Source organism: Citrus sinensis, chromosome 4 (genome assembly GCF_022201045.2).
Source record: "Citrus sinensis cultivar Valencia sweet orange chromosome 4, DVS_A1.0, whole genome shotgun sequence".
Classification (NCBI taxonomy): domain Eukaryota; kingdom Viridiplantae; phylum Streptophyta; class Magnoliopsida; order Sapindales; family Rutaceae; genus Citrus; species Citrus sinensis.
This window is the reverse complement of record NC_068559.1, coordinates 27,678,980-27,705,962: the sequence shown is the minus strand read 5'-3', so window position 1 is coordinate 27,705,962 and position 26,983 is coordinate 27,678,980. Positions and strand designations below refer to the sequence as shown.

The 26,983-nt window shown below is 36.2% G+C and overlaps 6 protein-coding genes across 10 annotated transcripts; 4 read left to right on the top strand and 2 right to left on the bottom strand.

Moving 5' to 3' along the window:
* Window positions 1-1,867: 1,867 nt before the first annotated feature.
* Window positions 1,868-7,395, top strand: LOC102629689 (transcription factor MYB124). 4 transcript variants are annotated; one of them, XM_006483142.4, is made up of 12 exons: window positions 1,868-2,509; window positions 2,646-2,692; window positions 2,803-2,859; window positions 3,001-3,073; window positions 3,388-3,443; window positions 3,578-3,757; window positions 3,859-4,037; window positions 4,179-4,327; window positions 4,531-4,673; window positions 4,742-4,953; window positions 5,054-5,199; window positions 6,579-7,395. In XM_006483142.4, the coding sequence occupies exons 1-12, from the start codon at window positions 2,429-2,431 to the stop codon at window positions 6,687-6,689; spliced, it is 1,434 nt and encodes a 477-aa protein (XP_006483205.1). In that variant the 5' UTR covers window positions 1,868-2,428; the 3' UTR covers window positions 6,690-7,395. The 4 variants fall into 4 exon arrangements, with proteins under 4 accessions (XP_006483205.1, XP_015387133.1, XP_006483206.1 ...); XM_015531647.3 differs by having other exon boundaries at window positions 3,859-4,067; XM_006483143.4 differs by having other exon boundaries at window positions 1,869-2,509; window positions 4,182-4,327.
* Window positions 7,396-8,166: 771 nt separating this feature from the next.
* On the bottom strand, window positions 8,167-11,012 carry LOC102630362 (UDP-galactose/UDP-glucose transporter 3). The gene is made up of 7 exons (XM_006483144.4): window positions 10,725-11,012; window positions 10,243-10,340; window positions 10,018-10,145; window positions 9,651-9,681; window positions 9,353-9,456; window positions 9,075-9,196; window positions 8,167-8,774 (listed from the first exon to the last, which is right to left on the bottom strand). The coding sequence occupies exons 1-7, from the start codon at window positions 10,826-10,828 to the stop codon at window positions 8,366-8,368; spliced, it is 996 nt and encodes a 331-aa protein (XP_006483207.1). The 5' UTR covers window positions 10,829-11,012; the 3' UTR covers window positions 8,167-8,365.
* A 3,804-nt stretch (window positions 11,013-14,816) lies between these two features.
* LOC102631386 (probable serine/threonine-protein kinase PBL3) lies at window positions 14,817-18,412 on the top strand. Its single transcript, XM_006483148.4, has 6 exons — window positions 14,817-15,263; window positions 16,113-16,453; window positions 16,534-16,669; window positions 16,905-17,041; window positions 17,129-17,252; window positions 17,744-18,412. Exons 1-6 carry the CDS (start codon window positions 15,197-15,199, stop codon window positions 18,202-18,204), a joined length of 1,266 nt encoding a protein of 421 aa, XP_006483211.1. The 5' UTR covers window positions 14,817-15,196; the 3' UTR covers window positions 18,205-18,412.
* A 212-nt stretch (window positions 18,413-18,624) lies between these two features.
* LOC102630673 (probable serine/threonine-protein kinase PBL11) lies at window positions 18,625-20,888 on the bottom strand. Of its 2 annotated transcripts, none has more exons than XM_006483145.4 (8): window positions 20,712-20,888; window positions 20,512-20,595; window positions 20,330-20,407; window positions 19,909-20,228; window positions 19,685-19,820; window positions 19,461-19,597; window positions 19,200-19,323; window positions 18,625-19,115 (listed from the first exon to the last, which is right to left on the bottom strand). In XM_006483145.4, exons 1-8 carry the CDS (start codon window positions 20,782-20,784, stop codon window positions 18,712-18,714), a joined length of 1,356 nt encoding a protein of 451 aa, XP_006483208.1. In that variant the 5' UTR covers window positions 20,785-20,888; the 3' UTR covers window positions 18,625-18,711. The 2 variants fall into 2 exon arrangements, with proteins under 2 accessions (XP_006483208.1, XP_052295310.1); XM_052439350.1 differs by having other exon boundaries at window positions 20,512-20,592.
* A 1,039-nt stretch (window positions 20,889-21,927) lies between these two features.
* LOC102606787 (vacuolar protein sorting-associated protein 29) lies at window positions 21,928-24,526 on the top strand. The gene is made up of 4 exons (XM_006483149.2): window positions 21,928-22,112; window positions 22,292-22,473; window positions 23,263-23,400; window positions 24,069-24,526. Exons 2-4 carry the CDS (start codon window positions 22,342-22,344, stop codon window positions 24,369-24,371), a joined length of 573 nt encoding a protein of 190 aa, XP_006483212.1. The 5' UTR covers window positions 21,928-22,112; window positions 22,292-22,341; the 3' UTR covers window positions 24,372-24,526.
* A 453-nt stretch (window positions 24,527-24,979) lies between these two features.
* On the top strand, window positions 24,980-25,786 carry LOC107177614 (uncharacterized). The gene has a single exon (XM_015531675.1). It carries the CDS (start codon window positions 24,980-24,982, stop codon window positions 25,784-25,786), a length of 807 nt encoding a protein of 268 aa, XP_015387161.1.
* Window positions 25,787-26,983: the final 1,197 nt, after the last annotated feature.

Genomic DNA, 26,983 nt, shown 5'->3' with positions numbered 1-26,983 from the left:
GTTGATTGATATAAAGGGATCATGCAATGAGAGAAAACAGCCCTCAAGCTAAGAATAGGAAACGTTTAAACAGAACAAAAATGTAGTTCTCTGTGGAAATTGGTAAAAACTCTTTTTAAAAAACCAAGCAAGGAAAAATCTTGTAGTTGGAAATTAAGGATTGTTATTAACTTTAAACAATTAGATCACTCTAGTTTGCGTAAGCAACGATCAACAAAGGCAGAAGTCGGAATTTAACCGACCATTGATGTTTTAAAATTTGATATTTTATTTCCGAGGAGCTATAAAATTAATAATTTTGTCTTTAGGAAAAAAAATATATTATGCAGTCTCTATAACACTAGCGATAACTTGATAGATTAGATCAGACATTCAAATCAATAAAACTCATGAAAAATTTAAAAAAAATTGATAGTTAAAATTTAATGAACAATGATGTCTAACTAATTGTGGTTAAATATTACGCTCTACTATCGGCTGCTCGCCAAGAAGTATTTTCAACAAATAAGTTTATTCAAATCAAACATTAAAAAATTATTTAGAGATTTTTTTTTAAAATCTTAAATAATATCCATATAATATGATGCTTGACATGAAAATCACAAGGGGAAAAAAATTGAAAAACCAGTTGAAGCAAAAGGCAGAGCCAGTAAAACCATTAATGCCAATACAAATAAAAACTTTCAATTTTTCAAAAAATGAACTCGAACTCTCACATTTACATTTCACACGCACTAAATAAGAAGGTTGAACTGGGGCTTTGTCAGAAAATGGCTGGAGCCTCATAACAAAAATCTACAAGGAAAAACGACCAACCGCAATTCACGTCACTGTCACTGACCAATCAAATTCAAGTAAACACCAACCGCTAGACATCCTAGCCAATAGAAAAACGACCGTTCGTTCCACTTGCTATGGTGCGCGTGGCTTTACGCTTGCCTAAATTTTGAAGTCGCTCAAATTGCATGATTGGCCAAGAAGAAAAATTGAAAAAATAACCAAAAATTTAAATGGAAATAATGAATTGTGAAGGTTAGGTCACGGATTTCGTCATGCCACATTTAAAAACAGTAACATTCAAAATCAAAACAATTTGAAAATAAAAAGCATAGAAAATGCAGCATGTTGTAAACTTGCGATTATGACATTAAGACCCTTTCCTGATCAGAATTTCTCTTGAACAAAAATTCATATATTGACTGGTGGTTAATAAATGAAAAAAATAAAGAAATTAAATTCTATGCATGACATGTATCATAATATCTTTAAAAATTTTAGATCAGAAAAGAATCCTTACACTTGATTATGAGCAACACTACTTGCTATTTTTTTTTTTTAAATTTTTATCCCACAATAACAAGAGACTCAATCTTCTATCTTATAAAATAATCACGTCATACTCATTTGTACAATTGTAAATTATATCAAATGTAAGTTAGCCGTGAAGCCGTTTTATATACAAAATCACTAAAAATTACAGTTGGCTAGAAATTATCTTCGGTTAACTCTGTGACAATTCAAATTGGAACATTAAACGTAAAACAAGTCAAATTTATTTCCAGATGTAAGAAAAAATAAATTGACTTTTTTTTTTCTTGTTGGAAAATAAGGTTGTTATTAGGTTTTAATTTGGTAGGGCGTGGTATAGTGGAAGTGTGGAATGTGGTGGTGAGAGTCCACGCCACCATTCATTAAAAGCCATGTCGTGGAATTCAGCGTTATTTTCAAACTGCCCTTCATACCCGCGCACTAAAGCAAGAATCCGTTGATTTAAATTAATATTTTTATCCCCCTCATATTTAAATTACTAAAACAACCCAAAATGTGGAGTAAAATATTGTAATCTTGCAAGAAAGATGGTGCATTTCAAAAAGGTTCCACAGAGAGAGAGAAACAAATGAACCAAAACAATACAGCATCATTCATTCAGACACACATCAACATCTAACAAGTTCCAATCTCTACAGTCTCTTCATTTCTTCACTTGTTTCTTCTTCTCTCCAACTTTTCCTGAATCTTATTTTATTATATGATGTATGTAGATGCAGTGTCAAGTTTCAATGTACTTTAGTTTTAGATCATATAATCTTACGTATTCGAACCCATTACTCGAATATCGAGATCAACCATCAAAGCATCGCCGTTTATAGTCTCCATTCTGAATCATTTTCATTTTCTTGGAGTCACTTTTTAGAATCCGAGGCATAGCAACCATAGAGTTCTTGAGAGCTGCTTACGATTCCGTTTGAACTAAACAGTTTTTCTTTTTTTCCCCCTTTTTTTCCCTGTAAAGACCCGTCCAAGGAAAAGGAGAATTTTTATTATAAAGACTTTGGCTTTAGCATGCGTGTGTTGGTTTTGACAAAGGGGAGGAGCGTCCAAGATAAAAAAGAGCCACAAAGAGAGTGAATAATTAAGTGAGTAAACAATGCAAGTACCCAAGAAGAAGATTGGCTCCAATGAAGAATCCAAGAAGAAAGAAAGACATATTGTCACTTGGACTCAGCAGGTTCTGTCTCTTCTGTTTTATTAGTCTCGTTTTTTCATTTATTCAGAATGGGATCCTTTTATGGAAAAATTGAAGTTTGCTACTTCTTGTGAGTTTCTTGGCGGGTTATCTTATCTGGGTTCGTGTGAATTTGCAGGAAGATGATATATTGCGTGAACAAATCAGTATACATGGAACTGAGAAGTAAGGATTTCGTTTATTTTTATTTTTATTTTTTAATGGAAGTGCTCTTCTGTTTGATCACTTAATCGGACAATTTGAAATTAAGGGTTTTGGTTTTGATATTTGTACAGTTGGTCAATTATTGCGTCCAAATTCAAGGATAAAACAACCAGACAGTGTAGAAGAAGGTTGGTGAAGTTAGATCATTTTGATATTGAATCAATGATCCTCTGTTTTGTTCTTTGACAACTTTCATGATATTTATTACACAATTTTGAATTTTTGTTTTAAGTTTTAATCTGATGTGGTGAGTGATATTGAAATGGCAGATGGTACACATACTTGAATTCAGATTTCAAGAAAGGGGGATGGTCGCCGGAGGAAGATATGCTATTATGTGAGGTATTTGATGCTCTTATTTGCACATTCAATACCATAGGTTAAGGTTAGTTCAATAATAATTACAGCAAAACCTTTTCAAAACTTTCATCTCTTAGATTTTACTTTTGGTCATTACCTGTCCTTGTTGTTGTTAGTAGTAGGTGTTGTGTTTTTGAAGCAGAAAAATTAATGAAAGTAGGCCAGACTTATAACTAATTGCTATGTTTCCTGTCTCTCAAAAGTTAAGCCAAAAAGCACACGATGCATTTCTGTTTAAATGAGTATTATTCAATCATTGAATGTGTTTATAATATGATAACCAAACCGGTCTGCAGGCTCAGAAGATATTTGGTAATAGATGGACAGAAATAGCTAAGGTGGTTTCAGGCAGGTATACAATTTTTATATTTTTTGAAAAAAAGAAAAAAATTTATATAAGAAAACTGTTCTTTTACCCTTGTTTGTGCACTCCGCTTTATCTTTGAGATTATATGATCAATACTGCTCATATTTCTGTTTATGCAGAACGGATAATGCTGTCAAGAACAGATTCTCCACGTTGTGCAAGAAGAGAGCAAAATATGAAGCCTTAGCAAAAGAGAATAACAATGCATATATAAACCCAAACAACAAGAGAATTTTATTCCAAAATGGGTTCGGTACAGATGGGACTCCAGAAAATGCAGCACCTGTTAAGAAAGTGAGGTAAAGATGGAATGCCAAACTACAATTACCAATAATAATAGCATTTAACAAATTCATTCCTGTTAATTCACCAAGTAAAACTTGTTCTTTTTCCAATTCAGGAGGGCACACATCCCTGATCTCACAGAAAATTGCAACTTTGAGAACAGATCACATAGGCAATCTGGAACAGCTGCAAATCAGCATCTAAGATCTCCTTTTACTGTGTTGCCTCAGAACTTCCCCAGCATCACCCATTTGCCTGCCAAGTATCATGATGCTAAGGAGGTCTCAAATGATGGTGAGCCCCTGTTGCAAGGTTTCTGGAACTGTAAGTCTACTAAATTTTGGTAGCTAAGCCTGAAAGGCACCTTAAGGTAAAAAAAGTCTTGTATTAGAACTATTGAAATCCAAAGGTTAATCTATTTTGCTGATCTGCTAGCAGCTCAGAACAATAAAACTCAAGGAACATTTCTTAAGAAGGATGATCCAAAGATAACTGCTTTGATACAACAAGCAGAACTTCTCAGCTCACTTGCGCAGAAAGTTAATACAGAGAGCACAGAACAGAGTTTGGAAAATGCTTGGAAGGTAATTTTTTTTTTTATTTCACTCTTTTCTTTTAGCTATCTACAACTGTTATTCGTAAGTGCATCATCTACCAATACATATATGGGGATTAGATGTTACTCCAATGATTAACTAATACAGATAATCCCAGAATTCCACTTTGGAACAATTTGAATGGTGATGCTGCATGGATTCTAATATTTTATTGAATATCATCAATTCAGGTTCTCCAAGATTTCCTGAACCGAAGCAAAGAAAATGATATTCTACGATGCAAAATCTCTGATATTGATTTGCAATTGGAAGATTTTAAAGATTTGATAGAGGACTTGAGGAGTAGCAATGATGAAAGTAGATCATCTTGGAGGTAGAAATCTAGATTGAAGAATGTTTCGCTCACCTTAACATGTGTGACTGATGATTGACATATTGCAGGCATCCTGATCTGTTTGAGGACTCTCCAGCTAGTTCTGAATATAGTACTGGATCAACTCTGATCCCTCGTCCAGCTGGTGATACAACAGATCAAATTGATGCTGAGTTAAGTGCATTGCATCAGGCTATTGGGACAGAATTACAATCAATTGATATTGCTAAGCAACATTGCTTAGTGGAACGGGATAAAGGGAGTGCAGACTCAAAGCAAGGTAATTAAATCTTATATACGATTGTTTTCATATTCTATTATTGAAGATAAATTCTACAATACTACGTTTTCCTATGAAATACCTAATTTTCTTGCACTAGGGTTTTTTACTTCTGGTGGTGAGGACACGAACAATGATGGAGCTGCCTCCACCTCATCAAGTACAGAGTTTAGTTCCCCACTCCACGTTACCCCGCTGTTCAGATCCTTAGCAGCAGGAATCCCCAGCCCAAAATTTTCAGAAAGTGTAAGTCATCTTTAATCTTTGAGTTCCAGATATGAATTCATTAGTAGAAGTATCAAGGCTGACAATTATCAGCCTAAAGTGGAATTAGTAGCAGCAGGGCTAATAGAAAGCTTGTGAAGCCCTGATATGTACTGTCAGCGAGTTGTAGTGGTGAAAGCTGTGACAACGGTGGTGGTGACGGTTACGACTCTATCCCTGCTATTTATCAATCGATTCATAGGACTCTAGGGGTTGCCAATGATTAAGTCATCATCTAGACACTGGAACCATCTAGTAATTATCAAGACATTGTTTCATTCAAATTTAAAACCTTAATTTAGACCCATTATGCTACAATATGACTGAATCCAATGTAAACTCGGAGTCCAAAGCTTTAGGAATAAATTTTATATTCTAGTTCCAGAATTCAGTCAACTCCTATAAACTTCAATGGTAACTTCATACCCAGCTGGGTATAATTTAAACTAGGTCAAATTTAATCTGTCTTTCAGAGAGTTAAATACTAATGGAAACAAGAGCAGTAGAGTTAAAGAAACTGATTTTTCATCTCTATCTAATAAAACCTTATAGCATACATAACGATCATATAATGTCAAACTTCAAATAATTGATCAAACAAAGGGAACCTCTGAATAGTTGTAAAACTAATTCATACCAGATTTCTATCCCTCTTTTTTCTTCCTCTCACAAACCTCCGTTTCAAAGTGTTTGTCTTCTCACCAATCTTCTTTTTCTTTTTTTTCCCTTCCCCTCAGGCCAAATATTCAATTTTACTTTCATTAATTAATAAATAACCCAATGACTCGTCCCACATGCCTATTTGCAAATCATTAGGAGCTAAAAGATCTGGTAAAGATGGTTATGAAACAATAAACCAAGTACTCGCAGTTGAACAACTACAAAACTGTTGTGGGTGTTAGTATTTGGATTCCTTTCTACAATCTAGGCAATCACTCCACTCTCATGGCCTGTGGGATCCTAGAAGTTGCTTAGCTAGCTGTGACCAGACTGCTTCTCGATGATCCAAAACTAAAAGTTGCTTCCAAGTTTAACTAAAGATTATTTCTGCTTGTGTCAAATAATAAGATCCCATGATAGTTTGTTAAATGAAATGAAATAGATTGTCTGACAAACTGATGATAATCACTTTTCAATGTTGTTTTCTACTTTCATGCACTCATAAATTTCCATGAATCTTCTTCTGCACTTTTCAAACTGTTTCTATTTTCATCTTCTCTTTGCCTCAAGATGTGGGCATGTGAAGCGAACACAAGAGTGCAATCAAAGTTCACACCACATGTTGATGTGATTTATGATTACTTGTTTCAATTTTTCACATGGGGGTGACTAATGTTTTCCTTTTTGTTGCATATTTTCAGGAGCGGAATTTCTTATTAAGAACACTTGGCATTGAGTCTCCTATGACCAATCCAAATCCCAATCCTTCACAACCACCTCCCTGCAAAAGAGCCCTACTCCAAAGTCTATAATCAACTTCTCTGATCCATCTCACATTGTCACTTACTAAAACCTACTAGTCTGAAAGCCATTATATCTCATCTTTCATTCCCTGGGGGAATGTGGCATATATTGAGTTTTTTTTTCTTCCCTTGTTTGAGTTCTGTTTCCTAGGATTGCGGCCATCTCTGCCTAAAATTTTACAAAGAGGGCATCTATAAGATCTGCATTCCAAAACCACTGATCTAGAATGTTGGGCATTCTAGAACCTCAGAAACATCTAACAATGTGTTCTGAGCTCCTTTTCTTCTTTTAAACAATTTTTTTTCTTTTTTATTTTCCCTCCTAGGAGAGTACTATCTTAATACTCACTGAAATCATGTGTGTTTAGTATTAATGTGTGTCATTCTTTCGTTTGCCATTTCATGGGATTGATTCCGGGCATACTTTCTTCTTCCAACCCAGTTTTTAGCCTTGATTTCTTATTTGTACAGAACCTGCTATATAAAACCCCCCAGTCAGAGTGTAATTATACATCGGCAGCTCGCCAATATATGATTAAAGAAACAGAAAAAAATTAAAGAGGATCAACCAGGTGATTGGATTCCCATTTTGTTGTTTTTGGGTGTGAAAAAGGTATAGAATAAGTTTTTCTGCCTTATAATTTTTCCTCTGATATCTAATGTAATTTAACCTATATGTTATTTGAGTGGAAATGTGTTCTGGTTTTGGTGTGCATATATTTGTCTTCTTAGCTACTCCTTCTTGCTTTGAATCAATGCATTATCGAAAGTTACCAAAGCAAAGTAATGACACTTTAGAGAAGATGAAAGAAATGAAGGATTTAAAGAAGCAAAATAATTTACTTACAGAAGACTCCAAAGAATTTGGCTGAGTGGAAACCCCTCTGCTCTGCTCTTTCAATTCTTTGACTGAGGACAATATTGTGGGGGAAGAAGGATCAGAACTCAGCTATTTAGGAAGGTCAAGGTGGTGGTGGTGGTGGTGGTGGAAGACAAGTGTAATTATGAGCTAAGCATAAAGCTAATGGTAAAAGGAGGGAGGGAACCCCTTACAAATTAAAGTGTCTCTTATTGCATATAACTTTCTCGAGGGAAGGTATTGACCGTTTTGACCATTATTACCATGCAAAATAAATCTGAGTTGACATTGGAGCAACCTTTTGGTGTGATTTGGCCCATAATATCAACAAGTAATTAGTGGTAATTAAATCAGAAAGTGTATATGAGAGGCAGCACTCGAATCATATTCGCGGGCTATTGTGATATGGCCCATAATATCAACAAGTAATAGTGGCAACTAAACCAGAACGCGTATGGCAAAACTCGCATCATCTTTGCGGTTTAATCCAATTAAGAAAGCTCCTTTTAAACATGGAGTATGTCCCAGTCATCCGGTAGATTGTCAATAAATTATTGTGAACCTTTTTCACATTGAAACACAGCCACATCCACTGAGTTACTTGGCACTGAATAAATTTGAAAATCATTGTACACAACCAAAATCCAATTCTCACTAACTTTTAATTTTCTTCTTAAAATATCTACCAAAACACAGTCAGTATTCTCTAAGTATCATCTAAATATGGAACCACTGAACCTTATGGTTACAGTGAAGATTTAACAAGAAGGAAAAGAAAAAGGAAAAATAAAGTCAAATGTGAGGTTCAAAATGATCCATTCCCTCTTCACATGGGCTTCCTCTTCTTCTGTAGTCTTTGCAGCTTCCTCCATTTCAGATAGATCTGGTATGACAGCCCAGAGAAGACCATGAGAACGCATCCCCATTGTTTTGATGACAGGGGATTGCCACTCAGCACAGAAGACACCACAATGCTGACAAACTTGCGTGTGGTGGTGATGGTGGTGTTAGTGAGGGAGCCGAATCGGCTAATAGTTAGAAAGATGAAATTCTGACCCACTGCACCACATAAGCAATAGAAAAAAATATCCCAGGCTGCCTCTGGATGCTGCTTGCAGAACTGGATAGCCTCGAATCCACTTCCATGTGGCCAGCCAAACATGTAGAACAAGTTGTATATGGTTCCCCATAAATTCATTCCCAACATTATATCCCAAGCGCTTGTCTTTGGATACCTAAGCAAGACCAGAAACGAAATAAATTAAAAAAAAAAAGATCATCCAAAAAGCAACATTCAACAAAATTAGATGGAACATAAAGTGAAAAAGTATAAGCAAGCAAAACAAATCATATGTTGTTATTCTAAACAAAGTGATGGACGTGGACACAGCTTAATTTAATTATACCATGCCTTCACAGATTCATGTCTCATTCACTGAACAATGTAAAGGGTATAAACAGAAGCAAAATCAGGAAGATAATGAAGAAGATTTAAGGAGATTTGAGAATTTTGTGGATTGCATTTGTAGACATACCGTGCAGTAATTGAATCCTGAGTAGCATTTGTAAATCCATCAAAAGCGAGGTTCAGAAAACAAAGCCCATATCCAAGAGGCGCATTTGGATGTGCTAGCTTGCTGATAGTCTTTGAGCTAGTCTGAAATCAATTCCCACGTGCATACAAAAAACATAAGCTGAAATATTATAGATCCTAACATTAAGAACATAAATGCATTCCTATATGCTTAAAATAAGTCACACATGCTAAGAAAGAAAATAAAAATACTACTTCTCTCCGCCAATTATTTTTCACCTTCATGAGTGCAAAGGAAGATACTCCTCCAGCAACAAGGAGAGTACAAATATACTCTGGCAAAGTGTATCGTATACCATAAACAAGGGTACCCATCAGCATTACTGCATAGAGGTAAAAAAAATATATAATCAGCAATCATGAAAACCATCAAAATCATAAATTTCTTGGCCTAAAAGTGCATAATAATTTCTAACAGCAAGGGCACATTTTTACAGTTACACAATGAAAACATAAAACTTCTGATTAGAATTTGTGCAGCAAAGAATCATGTTTAAAACGATATATTATAACTCACCTGGAATCATTTTTGAGGATTTTGCCAGAACCTGCAAGTAAGGGAATAGAACAAATGTTTAAAACCAATTAGCTAATTGTTTGTAAGTTGTTACAGAAAACCAAGGATAGCGATGAAATATTTGGACCAAGAAAGTCATGTATATTCGCATGATATGGATAAACGGACAGGAAAAATCATAGTTAAGCAGAATCAACCGAGCCTCTATTCAACTCCTTTAATCAATCATACAACAATACTAATCCATGAGTTCAATCTATTCTGAACAAATCAAGCAGTTAGTGAAGAACGACTAAAACACCCTGCAATAGTTAATTTTCCAGAATAATAGAAGAAAAATGTCTAGCACAGAGAAGGTTCAACTTGCCTGAGCTGGGTAACTAATATACTTCAAAGCCTCAATACCCATTGCAGGGCCAATTGTATTTGTAATGCCAGCACTCCAGTAGGTCCACCAAGGAGCACCGCCAGCATTACTAGACCAAAGCTTAAGCACTGCCCATTCATTTAACCCATAAAAAGCTCAATATTAAACTCCATCTTTTCTACAATGAGACAACAAGAAGATGTAACTGGTAACAAGAAGACTCACTTATATAAGACCAAATTAAACAGACCACATTCTGAGCCAAGTTTAGAAATGCCAGATGCTGAAACCTCTTCCCATCTGGACCGAATCGCTTCGTCGACCTAAATAATTTTTTTTAAATAAAGGAAACAATGTCCATGTAAGAAACAATGCTACATGTAAACATTCAAATAATAGTAGTATTGTAATTTCAGAAGAATGAATTTAAAGATTTTTCAATGTTTATCCTAAGATCAATCAACTAAATCCAGCAAATAATCCAATCAATTCGGTAGCTACAAAACAATTCCTATTCGAGTAATTATAAACCAACAATGATAATAACTCCTAATAAATAAACCCAAAATTTGTTATATTTCTGCCATAATCTAATTGCACATTCAGATCCGAAATCAAAGCAACAACAAATAGATCGAATTAAGCGATCGAAACTTAGATCAAAATGAAAATCGATTAGATTTAACTTTTAAAAAAAAAAAACTTACAGAGTTTCTTGAAGAATGCCTTGGTAAATGTAAGCTGACCAAATACCGGCAACGCAAAATGCCAAGAGTAACACACGCCGGAAACCACTGCCGTGGTTTTCCATTTCACGTCGCCGGCGAAAATATTAAAATTTCGCGGCTGAATTTGTTTATTAATTTTGAACTGATATTGGTTTGGAAACAACGGGAATTTTTAACGGCCAAAGCCAAACGGGAATTTCTAAAGGGACCCCAAAAAGAAAATGCTGGTGGCTCATACATAGACGGACGGAGCGCGAAGCTACGTGGGTTGTCCACGTGGTTAATTCTTATTGGTTCTACTCACTCCATCCTGCCATTCTGATTGGCTGCACATACGCGGACGCGATCTTTTCTTTTCATTTTTTTTTGTAAGTTAAAAACATGACAAGTAAAACAGATATTGACTAAATTCAACAATTGGAGACTATTTACTATTTAGGCCACTGCCACTTTTGCTCACAGGCTCATTTGGTACATGAATCGTATCGGCAACAGTGCCTAGTGACTCCCTTGATATGAGATATAATTTTAGAGGGTGCCTTTAAGTTACAATAATTATAACATATATATTTTATGTGAATTATATAAAATTATAAGACCCATAATTTATGTGATTCACATGAAAAATGTATGTTACAATTATTGTAACTTAGCATTTGCCAATTTTACAACTCTATGTGAATAGTACTAAAATTTATAAATTAATCAGATGGTGCTTCTTGCCAAAAGATAAATATCGACATCACCCACTACTCTCTCTCTCTATATATATATTGGCACTAAGTACATCATCTTAATGATATTACTAATTTAAATCAATAGGTAAGATTTTGAATTTTTTTTAAAATAGGAGTGGCAAAACTCAAATTTATTTTTCAGCCCGAATTTATATTAGAATTCAAACCATGTGAAAAAAAAATGCTTAAAACAACTCAATTAGACTTCAATTATAATTTATTCGTCTAAAATATGTAGTAAAGCATAGGGGAAATATTACCTTATTTGTGGGATAAGAATTTTTTTTTTTAATGAGATGACATTTGATGTATCATTAATTTATGAATACTGTGAAATTATAAAATCGTTTTTACTGATTACATAATTGCTGCTGCAGTATTTAGATATAAATTTTGTAACTTGTAACCATGTCAAACTTATATTACGAACTCAACAACAGAAAAAATTTAAAAAAAAATATCACTAGTGTAAATGATAGGAGCTTAGAAGTTGAATTGAAGGCATTAATTGGATATATGCTTACTACCGTGATTTTGGGTATTGGGCCAGGTTGAGTCAACTAGACATCTTGACTTGAGAAAGCGACCCAAGAACCATAATTTCTGGCCCATCAACTTTTCGAACACGCGCCAAGAAAAATTCTCCGGATTATTGTTTCGTAAATCTCGGGCAGGGTCATTATCATGAACAGGGACCCGGGCCCAGACCCAATAGCCACGGCAGAACATTCGCTGTAACCAGGCCGTCATCGCAACGTGCTACCAAATCGATTTTTGGCACCTGTCCGTCCCGGATAAGTAGAATCTAGTAACCAGTAATAGCAGCTAACGACTGATTCTAATCTATCGAAATAATACTACATGTTCGTGTCAATTATTTATAATTTATTTAAAGAGTTATAATGGCTATTAAATAAAAGAGGAGTGAATACATCAACAAATATCGCGAGAGCTGTTTTACTTTTAAACAATTTGAAAGCGAGCACAATTCCTAGGCCCCATATATACGAGACAGGTCTCCAAAATTTACCCACTAATTAGGCCCCATTACTCTATACTGAAATGTCTGGTTGAAATGGTCTTGCACTTGCATTAAAGCCCAGCAGCCTCCGCTTCCAAATATTTTCTGTTGAAGACTTGAAGAATAAGAAAATCGAGTTTGATTCGATTTAATAGGTCATGAAATTTGGAAATGACCGAATCTAACTTTTAGAAATGAATTAAATTATTTTTTTCCCCCACCTAACTATTCCGATTCATTAATAGGAAGAGAATTAAAGCTTTAACTTCTAACACAAATTTTTTTATTGATGATAAAACTCGAATCTATGTCCTTCAACTTTCAAGGCGCAACTTGTAGTCCTGCGATATATTTTATCAAATTTATGAAAAATTTTATCGTATTATTGTATAAACAGAATATTTTGATTAATGATACACAGTCCAAATCTTCTATGTCATATTTCATCTAAATTGATATGTCATTTATGAAGTGGTTAGTAATTCTTTATAAAATTCAAAATTATTTAGATTATCTCCCTAACTAATTGATGAATGTTGTGTTATTTATTAAGTAGTTGGTAATTCTTTATAAAATTCAGAATTAATTACATTGTTTCACTAACCAATAGATGAATGTTGCACTATTTGAGATAATTTTTTAAGATTAAAAAATTTTAAAATATGTAGCACCACTCAAATATCTTTACGAACTTTTTTTTTATAAGGAATTCTTCAAAATTCAGTACCTATAAAGTTAAATTTCAGCATTTAGATGATTACGACATTGCTTTTATGGAGACATGTTTCAAATAAGAGTATCCAGTGCTCTTCACTTTTAGACCAAGTCCATTCCACTGCGACTTTATGGCACCATTATCGCACGGCATGCACATAAAAACAAACGGCTCATCAAATATCAACTCCAAAACGACCGTCTTCTTGGACAGAATTCGTTCATATCACATCCTAACAATTGAATATTATTGTTAAGTACTAGGTTTTGCTAAGTTATATTTATAATAACTTACAGTCAGTCAAATCATTACAGATGTGAATAACTCACTGGGATAATCGATACAGTCACCTTTTAATCTAATTGATCTATAAATTATTATGAATATAACCCAAGCAGCACGACCCTAATTATTATGACATAACGTGGCTTCATAAGAAACGTCCAGCCTAGAAACTGGTGGACTTTTTATCAGGTCTATTATCAAACAGTGGGTCCAATGTGAAAACGGATTGAGGGTTGCACAGAATTCTTTTTGGTCAATACACTATAATTATTATATTCTGTGTTGATATTTTTTTTAAAAAAATTGAGTGGCCTTTATATCCGAAGCGAGATGCTTCTCATCGCTCGGTTGATGTAGGTGCTTAGCAAAACATGACGTGGTAATTTCCATTCCCAAATTATCCCTGCACGATTAATGGTTATGGGTTTCAATTATTCTTGCTAGCTGCCATCAATAATTAAGGTCCTGTTAAGTTATATAATTTATTAACTTATATCAACTTAAAATCAATCTTTTAGTATGATTTAATTGCTAACTGTTAAACAATTGAGAAGTTATTAGAGATTAAGCCTTAGCAGCTGGCCGATGATTATAATTTACAAATCCATGTCAAATGAATAGAGCAAGAGAATAATAAAACACGTGCATAATATTTCATTGCTTTATCAGCCAGATCATTGCGTAAATAATTTGGCAAGCAAAGGTGCATTCAAAGTAAAGCAAACTCATTATTAAAGAAAAAAAGAAGAAGATGCCCCTAGTCATTCTAAATAGATTTTAATGGATATTGTCATTGTTAATATGGTTTTTTTTTTTTCATCTTATATGTCGAGGAAAATATAAAAAATATATATATAATACGTTAAGATATTACAACGAATTAATGATAGATTAATATTTTATCTCAAAGAAATTATATTTGAATTTGATTTGGATAAAATAAAACAAATAAAAAAGGGTAATCGCTGTTTATCCTATTTTAAAATTAAAATGACATTTAAGATTCTATCTAAAAATAATAAATTGGAAAACAAATTTGAACCAAATACGTTTTCTCTTAACTTTCATCCTAAATTAGAAGGTACTTCGCATTGGACCATTATCACGACTAATGAGTCACGAGGCTTAGATTAGTCAACCCACAAAACAATCAATTACAAATATAATAAACAAAATATAAAAGACGCAGAGGGGTATCGGAGTGAATTCACTTGCAATGGGACACACGTCAGAAGCGGGGCCCGACTACCAAAGTCTAACGCGTCAGTGGGAAGCAAATTAACAAACCAAAACCAACGATATTTGTTTTGTTTTGTTTTGTTTTCTCCACTGCGTTTCCCATTTCTCTTCTTCTTCGTTTGTTTGTTTTGTTTCCTCACGTTCACAGGCTTCTGCTTCTTCCTCTTCGTTTCCTTAGCGCCGATTATTACTTTTATCTGCCTAATCTTATCTTATCATCATCGATTGGCCCACTCGACTAACCAAACTGCACGTTGTGAAAAACCAACTTCAAAACCGAAGACACTTGAAAGCTTCTTGTTAGTTTCCTCTTACTTAGAATCGTTTTAGTCGGTGCTACATTTATTTAAAAATTACAACCAGCTGAACGAACAAAAGAAAGAGTTTTTTTTTTTTTTCTTTTTCTTTTTTGGTTTTTCAAAAAAGACAAGATATATTTTAAGTACGAAGAAATATGGGAAACTGTTTACAGCATTCTTCAGCTAGAGTGGATTCCACCCAGAGCCCCCGCGCTACTTCTGGTAAGTGAATTAATCATTGCTTCAACTTTTTTATATGATGAAGGGTTTTTGTAGTTCCGAATTTTCCCATTCTGTTGATCGTTGTATTTCTCCCCTTATTGGGATTTTACTAGATAAGTCCTCTTCTTTGTTGATATTCAGATTAAGATGCTTGGAATTATTCTCACCGTCTCCCACTTTGAATGTTTGTTCAATTAGTTTATTCATAACTTCATGCTGCATGCCCAGTATTTGATCCATCTCTGTTTGTATCGTGGTATAATTAAATTATTTATATATATACATAGATTTTCCCTTCTTTCTTTTTTCTCATGAGCTGAGCTCTGCTTACAAAAATTAAGTTTGTTTGACTCGAAATACTTAACTTAATTCATTTATAAATTTGGGTTTCTTTTGTGTTAACAAATTGGATTTCATGTGTGTGAAAGCATTAAAAGATAATTTGAATTGACAGAATTCGGCCAGTGAATGAGTTATTGTATTGAGTTTTCACATCATGCTTAATAATAGGTCGGCAGAAAGAGAGGAATACGGGACCTGCCTTTTACTAGTTTTGATTGACAGCATATTTGCATGCAAGTTTGGCACGGCAATAATAAATTACAAGTTACAGTAGAACCGAGGAGCAACGAATTGTTTGTCTGCGTTTTTAACTTAATTAGGGGGGAGCGCATTCGTATACTAATATGCACATAGGGGCATTATTATGATTTTTCTAGGAAGATGAACTAAAGAACTAGGAGAACATGAAAACAATGGAGTAGAGTCTAAGTGGGTTGTAGCTTGGAAGATGTTGCTAGTAGTGCAGTAAATGAAATTCCAGAACTCATTTTTCTCTTCTGACATCAGGAGCCTCAAGAATTTCCACTAGATCTAGTCATTCTTCTGCCCCTTCCACCCTTCCCATTCCACCTTCAAAAGAAAAAGGCAATTCTGAAAGTCTTCCAACTCCAAAGTCTGAGGGTGAAATATTGTCGTCCTCAAATTTGAAAGCCTTCACATTCAATGAGCTCAAGACTGCCACCAGAAACTTCCGTCCCGACAGTCTTCTCGGCGAAGGTGGATTTGGTTTTGTTTACAAAGGATGGATTGATCAACACTCACTTTCACCTGCTAAGCCTGGATCAGGAATGGTCGTTGCTGTCAAGAAGCTTAAACCTGAAGGTTTCCAAGGACACAAGGAGTGGTTGGTATGTTTCTTTTTAACTTTTTACATTCTCACTTAGAACTTCATGCTAGGTCTCTTTTACTGATAACTAATTGGTTTCAGACAGAAGTTAATTATCTTGGCCAGCTTCATCATCCAAATCTGGTTAAGCTAATTGGGTATTGCTTGGAGGGTGAGAATCGGCTTCTGGTCTATGAGTTCATGCCCAAAGGGAGCCTAGAGAATCATTTGTTTAGAAGTAAGTAATGCATTCTAAGAATTTGATTAGGAAGCATTACTGCAGTCCATATAGCTGTATTAGTACGTTTCCTGGATAATGTTCCTCAAGCTCACGTAATTGCCAGAAACTAGATTATGGTTACCTAGTGACCTTCCTAATTTGCAGTACTTGTTGCTGGAAAATTAAAATACTCTTATCCGAAACATTTAGGTGGCTAAATCTGAGTTTTTGGATTCTCTATGTATGGTTTCAGGAGGACCACAGCCACTTTCTTGGGCAGTGAGGATGAAAGTGGCTATAGGTGCTGCTAAAGGGCTCACTTTCCTTCACGATGCAGAATCACAAGTTATATATCGTGATTTCAAGGCATCTAATATTCTACTAGATGCGGTAGGCTGTTAATTAGTAAAACTTTTTGTTACTTTTATCATTAAATTCACACATATTACCAGCGCTCATAATGTATTGTGGATGTAGGAATTCAATGCCAAACTTTCTGATTTTGGTTTGGCCAAGGCTGGGCCCACTGGTGATAGGACTCATGTTTCCACCCAAGTTATGGGTACTCATGGCTATGCAGCACCTGAATATGTTGCTACAGGTCCGTTAAATTCCCATGTCTTTTACCTTGCTAGTTAATACTTCTGAATCAAGTTTGTGAATTCTCCGTTGATGTCAATCTGCTATCATTAGTTCTTTGATGTTCAATGTAAATCAATCATGTTCTAGCAATCAGAAAATGTTTAATCTATTCTGCGTTTTCATATATTGGATTAAAATTGAACTGAGGTGGAATCTAATGATGATGAACATTTGATTAATGAAATTTTGACCATTTGATTTATTATTGGGGGGGTTAAATAGAGTGAAAAATGTATGTGTAGCACATTCATACTGGAGGATCTCATTCTTTAAATTGTTTCTAATCAGTAAGATGTCTAATAATGTGAAGGCCGTGTACTATTGGCTTCTTCTATATACAGTGCATTTATTAAAAAAGAAACTAGGATTATTCCTCTTGATCGAGTAGTTTCTTTTTATATCTTTTGTTCTTAAAGTTAAATGTGTAATTAAGCTTTTACTGGTTAACAGGTCGGCTTACAACTAAAAGTGATGTCTACAGCTTCGGAGTTGTTTTGCTTGAACTATTGTCTGGGCGATGTGCTGTAGATAAAACAAAAGTTGGTATTGAGCAGAGTCTAGTAGACTGGGCAAAACCATATTTGTCTGACAAAAGGAAATTATTTCGCATCATGGACACCAAGTTGGGAGGCCAGTACCCCCAGAAAGCAGCCCATACAGCTGCTACCCTTGCCTTACAGTGCTTAAATAACGAACCTAAACTTAGGCCTCGGATGTCTGAGGTTTTAGCAATACTAGAGCGACTTGAAGCCCCCAAAAATTCAGCCAAACTCTCCCAGTCTGAACCACATAGGCAGACTGGCCCAGTTACAGTACGCAAGTCACCAATGAGGCAGCAGCGTTCTCCACTGAATATGACACCAACTGCATCGCCATTGCCATCACACCGGCAATCTCCACGAGTAAGATGAACCGAGAAGCATCTTTTTTGTAAATTTCTTAAATGCCTTCTTGCCAGTTGTCAAAATAACTATTGTATGGATGTGTCTTCTGATGCTGTTTTGAGTGAATAGTACTGAAGATTGTCATAGGCCTTTTTGTTTCTTGATGATATGTTGTTTTCCTGCTGTATATGTATCAATAGCCCAGATATAAATGTTTCTTTTTGCTGTCGTTACACATCCTTTCGTTTTGAATGAGCAAATGATTTTTCTGCTTGTGGTGCTGACCCATTAGTTGGCCTAACTCTTCGATTCAATTGTGTTCTAGAATACAAGCTATCTTGTTTGTCAGAAAGCAAAGTTTCATGTGCTCTTATTTGCCTTCTACACTAGGAAGCTAGTGGAATCTTATCTCACTACTAAGAACTTGTTGGACGCATATACGATACATCATGATGCTTGGTTTTGTTTTCACTTGACCAGAATAACTGTGGAATGTATGTGAAGTGAATTAGAACTTGATTTCAAATAGCAAAATTAGATTACAAGATTTGACATTCTTTGCTTTAGTGGACGCTGTTCAAAAGAGCGGGTCCTTGTTGTGTGTGTAGATGTTCTAAGTGAGGTCTGATAGCAGCTACCCATGTTTAGCTGTAGTTGCTCCAGAGCAGCTACAACTTCACTCATTGTTGGCCGATTCTTGGGGTCTGAATTAAGGCATCTGAGTATGATTTCAGCAAACTCTTGAGCTTCTTCCATCTGGATGTTCCTTCCTAGTTTCTCGTCGATAATTTGATGTAGTGCCAGCTTGTTGCTAAGATAAGGCTTTGCCCAATTTCCTGCCAACCCATTTGTTCGTCTCATGGCTGCAGTTTTGCCAGAGAGTATCTCTAGGAGAACAACTCCAAAACTGTATACATCTGTTTTTAGGGTCAAATGCCCTGTTAAGAAGACAAGTATCAGCTTATTAGTGCTATTGTGGTCCTAGCAATATGATGAGAGGTGCTATTAGTTGAATATTATACCTGTTGCGATGTATTCAGGAGCGAAATATCCTCTGGTGCCAAGGACCCTTGTGGAGATGTGGGACTTGTCACCTAGAGGTCCAAACTTAGCCAGTCCAAAGTCTGAAATTTTGGCATTGAAATCCTGCAATATTTACTCTTATTGCGGATGATAGTTACAAAAAGAACACCTTGTTACATGGAGGATTTACGTACAGTGTCAATAGAATGCACATAGCTTTCAAAAGCATTTTAACAAGTAAGAAAATTTCAGAAACTCACGTCATCTAGCAGGACATTCGAAGCTTTGACATCACGATGAATGACTGGCCTCCAGTAAGTATGAAGGTGTTCTAAGCCCCTTGCTGCTCCTAAAGCTATTTTGATCCTTCTTTCCCAGTTTAGCTCTGTATCATCTTCTGTAAAGCCAAAATTTAGTTTGGATATATCAGTCCTCTCACTGCAAACATATTCTCAGAACTTCATGTATGCAGCTTGTGCTTTACCATTCAAGAGATGATCTTCCAAACTTCCTCTAGTCACATACTCGTAAACCAACAATCTGTGTTGATCGTCACAGCAGTATCCCATCAGCTTCACTACATTAGGATGATTTAATCTGCTCAAAAATCTCAATTCATTCTGCAGGCATAATGTAATCTTAGATAAAGCGGGAATTTATGGAGGCAGCAAAGTGAACAAAGATTGAGAGTTAAAAAAATAACACCACCTCCCATTCGTCCTGGCCCTGAGATCCTTTTCTTCTGAGTCTCTTGACAGCAACAGCAAAATCAGCATTTTTTCTTCTTGCAGCAGTCATTGCACAGGAATTGATATATCCTATATAAACATCACCAAAACCGCCCTGGCCAATCAAATTTTTTTCACTAAATTTACGGGTGGCAGCCTCCAACAGTCCATGGCAAAAGTACTTGAGCTTGTAAGCATGAAAAACTTCATCCCGGTGGAACGACACAGCGGGGAGATCTCTTGCAGCAACGGGCAAACTCTCCGGCATGGTACGCTCTCTGTACTTCTTACTGTGCTTTTCTATGCAAAGAAATTAAACAATCAAGAAGAACTACATTATTAGGAAGGCAAACCAATATTGTTTTATCTCATTGGAAAATCAATTAAAACAGTGTGTATACCTTTCTGTGAACTTGAGAAAACAGAAGTTTTCCACTCTCGGAGTCGGTAGTCACGTCTACGATGTTTACGACGATTTTCTGCAACAATGAATTTATGTTGAGTAACATAAACTCCATGGAAGATTGGAAGCTGAAAACACAAAGATGTAACATATATAGTCATATACAGCTTATGCGGATACCTTGTACAGCTTTTGATGAATCAGATGGAGTCCTTTTCTCTTCGACTGTAGACGTTCGATTCTGACGAGGAATTCGAGTCACTCCTATAATAAAATTAAAAAAAAAAAATCTAATAAATTTCAGCACTAAGAAACTCATGCACATGCACGTGCTCATGCTTAGCAACAGAGATGAAGAAATTGATGCAATGGAGATAAACCAGCAGCAGGAGGTCGAGCAATGTCAAGCTGTCGATTGGGGTCTTGAGGATTTTTCCTTAGACAATTTCCCATTACCAATTGTATAACAAACACATTAACAATGAATGTGAAACAATAACAAAAAGTACAAAAATTATTTTATGCCCTTGGGGCATTTTTAAAGACGATGAGGTGAAGCCAACTATGTAACGTCTTCGGAGAGAAACTATAAGGGCATTAAATGACGACGACAAGACCTTCTTTGACGGTACTTCCAAAGCGATGCATATTCACTTGGGAAAAAAAAAGGATTGATCCTAGCCATCCAATGAAACATGCACATTGAAACAAGATGTAAGAAGGAGAATATTTCAATGTCTAGAAGACAGTTGTAAGACGTTGATGGATGCAAACTCGTGGAATGAAATGAATCTTTGCTTAGACAAATTAAATTCATTCGCTTCCCCTTTCGCAACTTTTGGAGCCATAATCGTGTTTATGCTAATTAAATTAAGGTAAAAGAAATGTACAGGGACAGCGCTTACTGATGTATCACGTGGGCTTTTGTTTGCCACGTTAACATTTGTTTTTATTTGTGCTCGATTATATATACATATATATTTTATAAACTCCCAAGCTCTTTTGAGCATGGAGATGTCTGAATTACCAACTTGTTTAGCATTCATTATATCATTTTTATCACTTTATTAAATATTTGATTAGTCACTATTGATTGCTTAACTAGTAAAACAATTATAAAATGAACGTGGATAATTTTCTTCACATAAAAGAACGTAATTAATTTATTGTATCAAATAGGTCCATAACACACTTGGTCTAGTGTCTGTCATATCTTCACATATTATTTATTGATTTTCTTTTCTTTTTTTTTTTAAGAAAATATCCTCAACTATTATTGAGATACAAGTTGTAAATATTTTTATAACAGTTGAGACTTTAAAAATAATTAGTTGGGGGTAGAACTCTCCTTTATCAACATAAATTTTTGGGTTAGGTCTCAACTAAGCCTATATCGCATCGTGTTTGTGGATCTCTGATGCATTATAAATGTAGCATTGAAAAAAAAAATCTGGAATAGGAACGTATTTACTACCACAAATGGAAAAAACAAATTTTCTTTTAATAAATTATAATAAATTTAGGGACTCCGATGTATTACACCGGACAACAATTCTAGATTAGAGTAGAATCAGACTATTGTTTATTCCCCATTGGGAATTATATTAGTCCAGTACCCAAACACCCGGCTTATTAAATCAATGGCGAAGCAACCGAACGTCCAGTTTCTGTACGTTTGGCGCTATGATCTACGAACTTAACTAAGAAGCCTTGCATCCTTACTTCAGCCGGTTGCTAATTACCAATTGCTCTTGTTCCTTAAACTAATCAGACAAGAACAGGTAACTGAATTTGTCAAATCACAATCTTGTTACTCAATTTAATCTTTTCGTTTAGGGTTCTTATGGGGGTGGAGTGGACCTAGTAATTTCCATACACATCTTAGCATGTCTAATTCGTTTATGATCTGTGTAATCTTGGGTTTTGATTAAAATGCTAAATTTGATCTGGGTTTATGCAGATTATGGTGATGGGTCAATATTAAGAGAGAGGTTGCTTATTTTGTTGAAGATGGTGTTAGTATTAGCAATCGGAGACCTTCACATTCCTCACCGTGCATCTGACCTGCCCCAAAAGTTCAAATCTATGCTCGTTCCTGGAAAAATTCAGCACATCATTTGTACTGGCAATCTCTCTATCAAAGTAAATCTCTCTCTTGTCTTTTGGGTTTAGTTATGGTATGTGATATAATTGATTGGGGTTGTTCTCTTGGTAGTGTTTATCAGAATGTTGAAATTGCTTTTGACATGCATTCTTAATTTCTCTTGAAAATTTTGAAGAAAAAAAAGATTATTTTTATTAGAATTTGAATCCTGAGACTATTATTTGTTCTTGTTATGAGTAGCATTGAGAAATCTTAGATTGGAAACATTTGAATAACTAATAATTTGCTGATATTGTACCACTTTCTTTAACATTTACTATGATGTTGTTGCCGCCTGCTGGTTGATAGATAATTGTAACCGTATAATACATACTGCATAATGGCTTCTTACTTAGACTGGATGATCCAGATGTTACCTGTTGATCTGGATGGCCTACTGGTGGACCAAAAAAATGGATAACTAAAGTCATGGTTCATAACTTACAGCAGCCCCCCTGGAATTCAAAAGAAAGCATTAAAACAAATTTGGTTATTCTTATTGTTTTACTTTGGCATTGACTTGTACCTTATTCTGATATTGATGAGCCAGATTATCATTATCTTCATTACTTTTTTGGTTGTGATAAACTGATATTCACACCCTGAAGAGAACTTCTCTTGAGCTGTTAATTCCCTGCTCTAGATTTATATATTATGATTGATACTTTGATAAATGTGTTGTAGAAACAGTTGAAGTTCCTTGGCTTCATTGCTTTACTCACCCTCCTACACATTTGCTTCCAGAATATCTTGTTAAATTTACCCTTATGAATGCTATCAATGGGCAGGAAGTCCATGATTATTTGAAGAGTCTTTGTCCTGATTTGCATGTCACTCGAGGTGAATATGATGAAGATTCACGTTATCCCGAAACTAAGACACTCACCATTGGGCAATTCAAGCTTGGAATCTGCCATGGTCATCAGGTTTGGTTTTTCCTTGTCTTTGCGGTGGTGTGTTAACGTAATCATATCGTCTAATGTGAAAATGTCTGCCTCTAGTCCTCTACCTTGAATTGCATGCATTCCATTCTGAATTCTCTAACGCTTTTAGCTTATGGAAATGAATTATTCTAGTAATTCTTCATCCACAAGTAGAGGGACAATCCTATGCCCATACCTGTTTTTTGGCTCTTGGAGCTGGTAAATTGCATAGGGGCCTAGGGCAAGGACTTATGTATGGTGTGATAGTGCTCAGCTTATTCCTTTGTTTGCCTTTTGTATAGTGCTCTGCTTATTCCTTGGTTTGCCCTTTGTGTCCGCAGAGCGTGTGAATAAGAATCATTGATCTTAGTCTTTTTTCCTCCCCCCCCGGGTCACAAGTATGTTATCTTCTCTCCAGCTGAAGGGAAATGTTAGGTGTGGGGATTTAATGGGATTGATAGTTGTGGAAACTTGTGCAATCAACAGACACACTCAAGTCCCTTTTGGTTCTCTATATTTGGGCTCCAAGTTGGTTTCTCATAGTTGTAGTCAAAATTAGTTGGCGCAGAAATAAAACTTGAGGAAGATTTTGCTTTTGATAGCAATAGAAATTGCATTGTTTAACTTGACAGTGTTTGCACTAATTATCCTTTTGTGTCCACCATCTGAAGGTTATTCCATGGGGGGACTTGGATTCGCTGGCAATGCTGCAAAGGCAGTTGGATGTGGACATCCTTGTGACTGGTCATACCCATCAGTTCAAAGCCTACAAACATGAAGGTGGTGTTGTTATAAATCCTGGCTCTGCAACTGGTGCCTACAGTAGCTTTACATTTGATGTAAACCCAAGCTTTGTACTCATGGACATTGATGGTCTGCGAGTTGTGGTTTATGTATACGAATTAATTGACGGTGAAGTAAAGGTTGACAAAATTGATTTTAAGAAGACTGCCACTACTCGATTAGCACACTGATTCAGCACACTGCATCCTTGACTTTGTTGGACTAATTGCTGAGAACTTTTATGTAATGCCAATAAGTTGTTCATGTGTAAATTCTCTTTAACAGTTTTGCTGGATTCTGGAGATCATGTATTGAAACGAATAAATCGAATATTTACTTGGGCTCATTCATAGCTTACCAGAATTTTCTTTGGTGTTAACCGTTAAGCAGCTGCTGCAGGATTCCTTCTTTTTTTACCTCCTCTTTTTGGGTGATTTCATTTTTCTCTTTTAATATAGCGTCCGTTATAGCTATGTTCATGGGGTATTGAAATTGGAAAATTGGAAAGGTGAATCACACATCTACACAGTAGAGATTAACATGTGATTGCGTTTCCAAAACAAATTGAAAGGGTAAGTTTCAGTGAGAGAGAGAAGCAGTAGTTCCTTTTATGTGACTTCCTTTTCAAAGTTGATTCATTTTACCTTATTAGAATCGGTTTCCAGCTCTTGCAAGGAAATCAGAGTGCAAAGCAACAGCAACAAGACCTATAAATAAAAACTGTTGAATTAAGCACTTATTTGGAAACTACTCAAAGGCAACAAAATATTCACCAGGTGTTTGTTGCTGAATCTTGAAGATGGCTATAGTTTACGGTGATTTTATGTATTATGTTAAACTAAAGCAACCCATCGTAGACAGAGAGGAGTTAGAGCATCTCTATTCAGAATTACGTTGTGTTGGTGTAACCGCTTTTGTACAAATATTTCACGAAGTGGAGTACAAGCTAATAGATTGTTTACACGACGGAAGCAGAACAGACTTGGGCTCTTTTCATAACTCAGAGTCCGACGAAAGAAGTTGTAAATTTGTTATTGGTGATTCGACCGACTTCTTTACAGCAGTACGTGGTCTTTCAGAGAATTTATCATCTTTGGGAGTCGATGGAACAGTGTTCTGTAACATTGTAAATGCGATTATCGACTACGGTCGCCATAGACGCAAGCATGTGGCAAATAGGGGCCGCAAAGTATTGCCATTGCATGTCAGCATCAAGAAAGGGAAGAGGGTGTATCTCCATTACGGCAGATATTTGATGCATATGGCCACCATCAGAGAATCAACAGCTCAACATACAGACGACGGCGTGGTGCCTGCGAGTGTGCCAGCCTTGGGGAAGCTGCTTAAGAGGGTTAGAATGGACGAGGGTGAAAGTGAAAATCCTTCAAGAAGGACCACAACTACTGAAAGTGATGATGAAAAAGGCCTGAAGCAAAATTATTGCTGCACCCTATGTTTGGGGGATTTTGGATCATCGGCGATAAGCATGCCTTGTTCCCATTTGTTTCATGGGGGTTGCATTTTCAGGTGGCTATCAATGAGTCATTACTGCCCAGCTTGCGGATATCAAGTGCCCACTTCTGATCAGAACCAGCACCATGTTTAAGATTTTGCTTGTGATTCTTTGTCGGATTTTCTACTTGAAACTGTTATGTAATTGCTGCATGTCTGATTCTTGATACACAGTTGATGCTTTTACTTTGATAATTAATCACACATCATTGCATATATATTGAATCTCTTATTATCATCATCTGAAACTTCTTCTTTCCTCGAGAGGGCCAAACAGGCACAAACAATTCTTATTGATATCATTGGAATATTGACCATCAGATATGTGCTAGGGTTGGCAGAAAAGCCCGGGCCGGCCCAGGCCCGCATCGGCCCGGCCCAGACCCGCGGGCTTCAAGCCCGGCCCGCGGCTCAAAATTGTGGATAAGGGCTTATGATTAACAAAGCCCATAGTATATGGGCTCAGTCAAAGACCTCAATAAAAAGCCCGGGCTTTATAATAAATAATATATATATTTTTTAAAAATTATATAATATATTAATATATCATAAAATTAAAATACAAAAAACTAAAACAAAACAATTAAAAATCTCTCATTCCCGTGACCGTGAGTAAGTGTAACATAGCAATTTAGCAAAACAATTTATAATATTAATCTGTAACACAAAACCCCTAAAATATAAATCCGTCACTTCTCACTCACATCTCAGTTCTCAGTCACTGTTCTCGCCGCCGGAAGCCAACAGCAGCGAGCATCTTCAGATTCCAGCCGCGTCCAGCCAGCATCAACCATCAGCGACCCATCGTCCAGCAGCAGCAGCAACAGATTCCAGCAGCAGCAGCAGCAACAAATTCCAGCAGCAGCAGCATCAGCCACCGTCCAGCCACCCAGCAAGGCAGCAACAGCATCTCTCGCGTGTCCAGCAGCGCCATCAACCATCAGCGACCCACCGTCCAGCAGCAGCAGCAACAGATTCCAGCAGCAGCATCAGCCACCGTCCAGCCACCCAGCAAGGCAGCAACAGCATCTCTCGCGTGTCCAGCAGCGCCATCAACCCTCAGCGACCCACCGTCCAGCAGCAGCAGCAACAGATTCCAGCAGCAGCAGCAGCAGCAGCAACAAATTCCAGCAGCAGCAGCATCAGCCACCGTCCAGCCACCCAGCAAGGCAGCAACAACATCTCTCGCGTGTCCAGCAGCGCCTCCCAGTCTCCCACCCACCAGCACAGCCGCGCGATTCCTCCCACCCACCAGTTTTTGGATTAGTTTTTTTTTTTTTTATATTAGTGG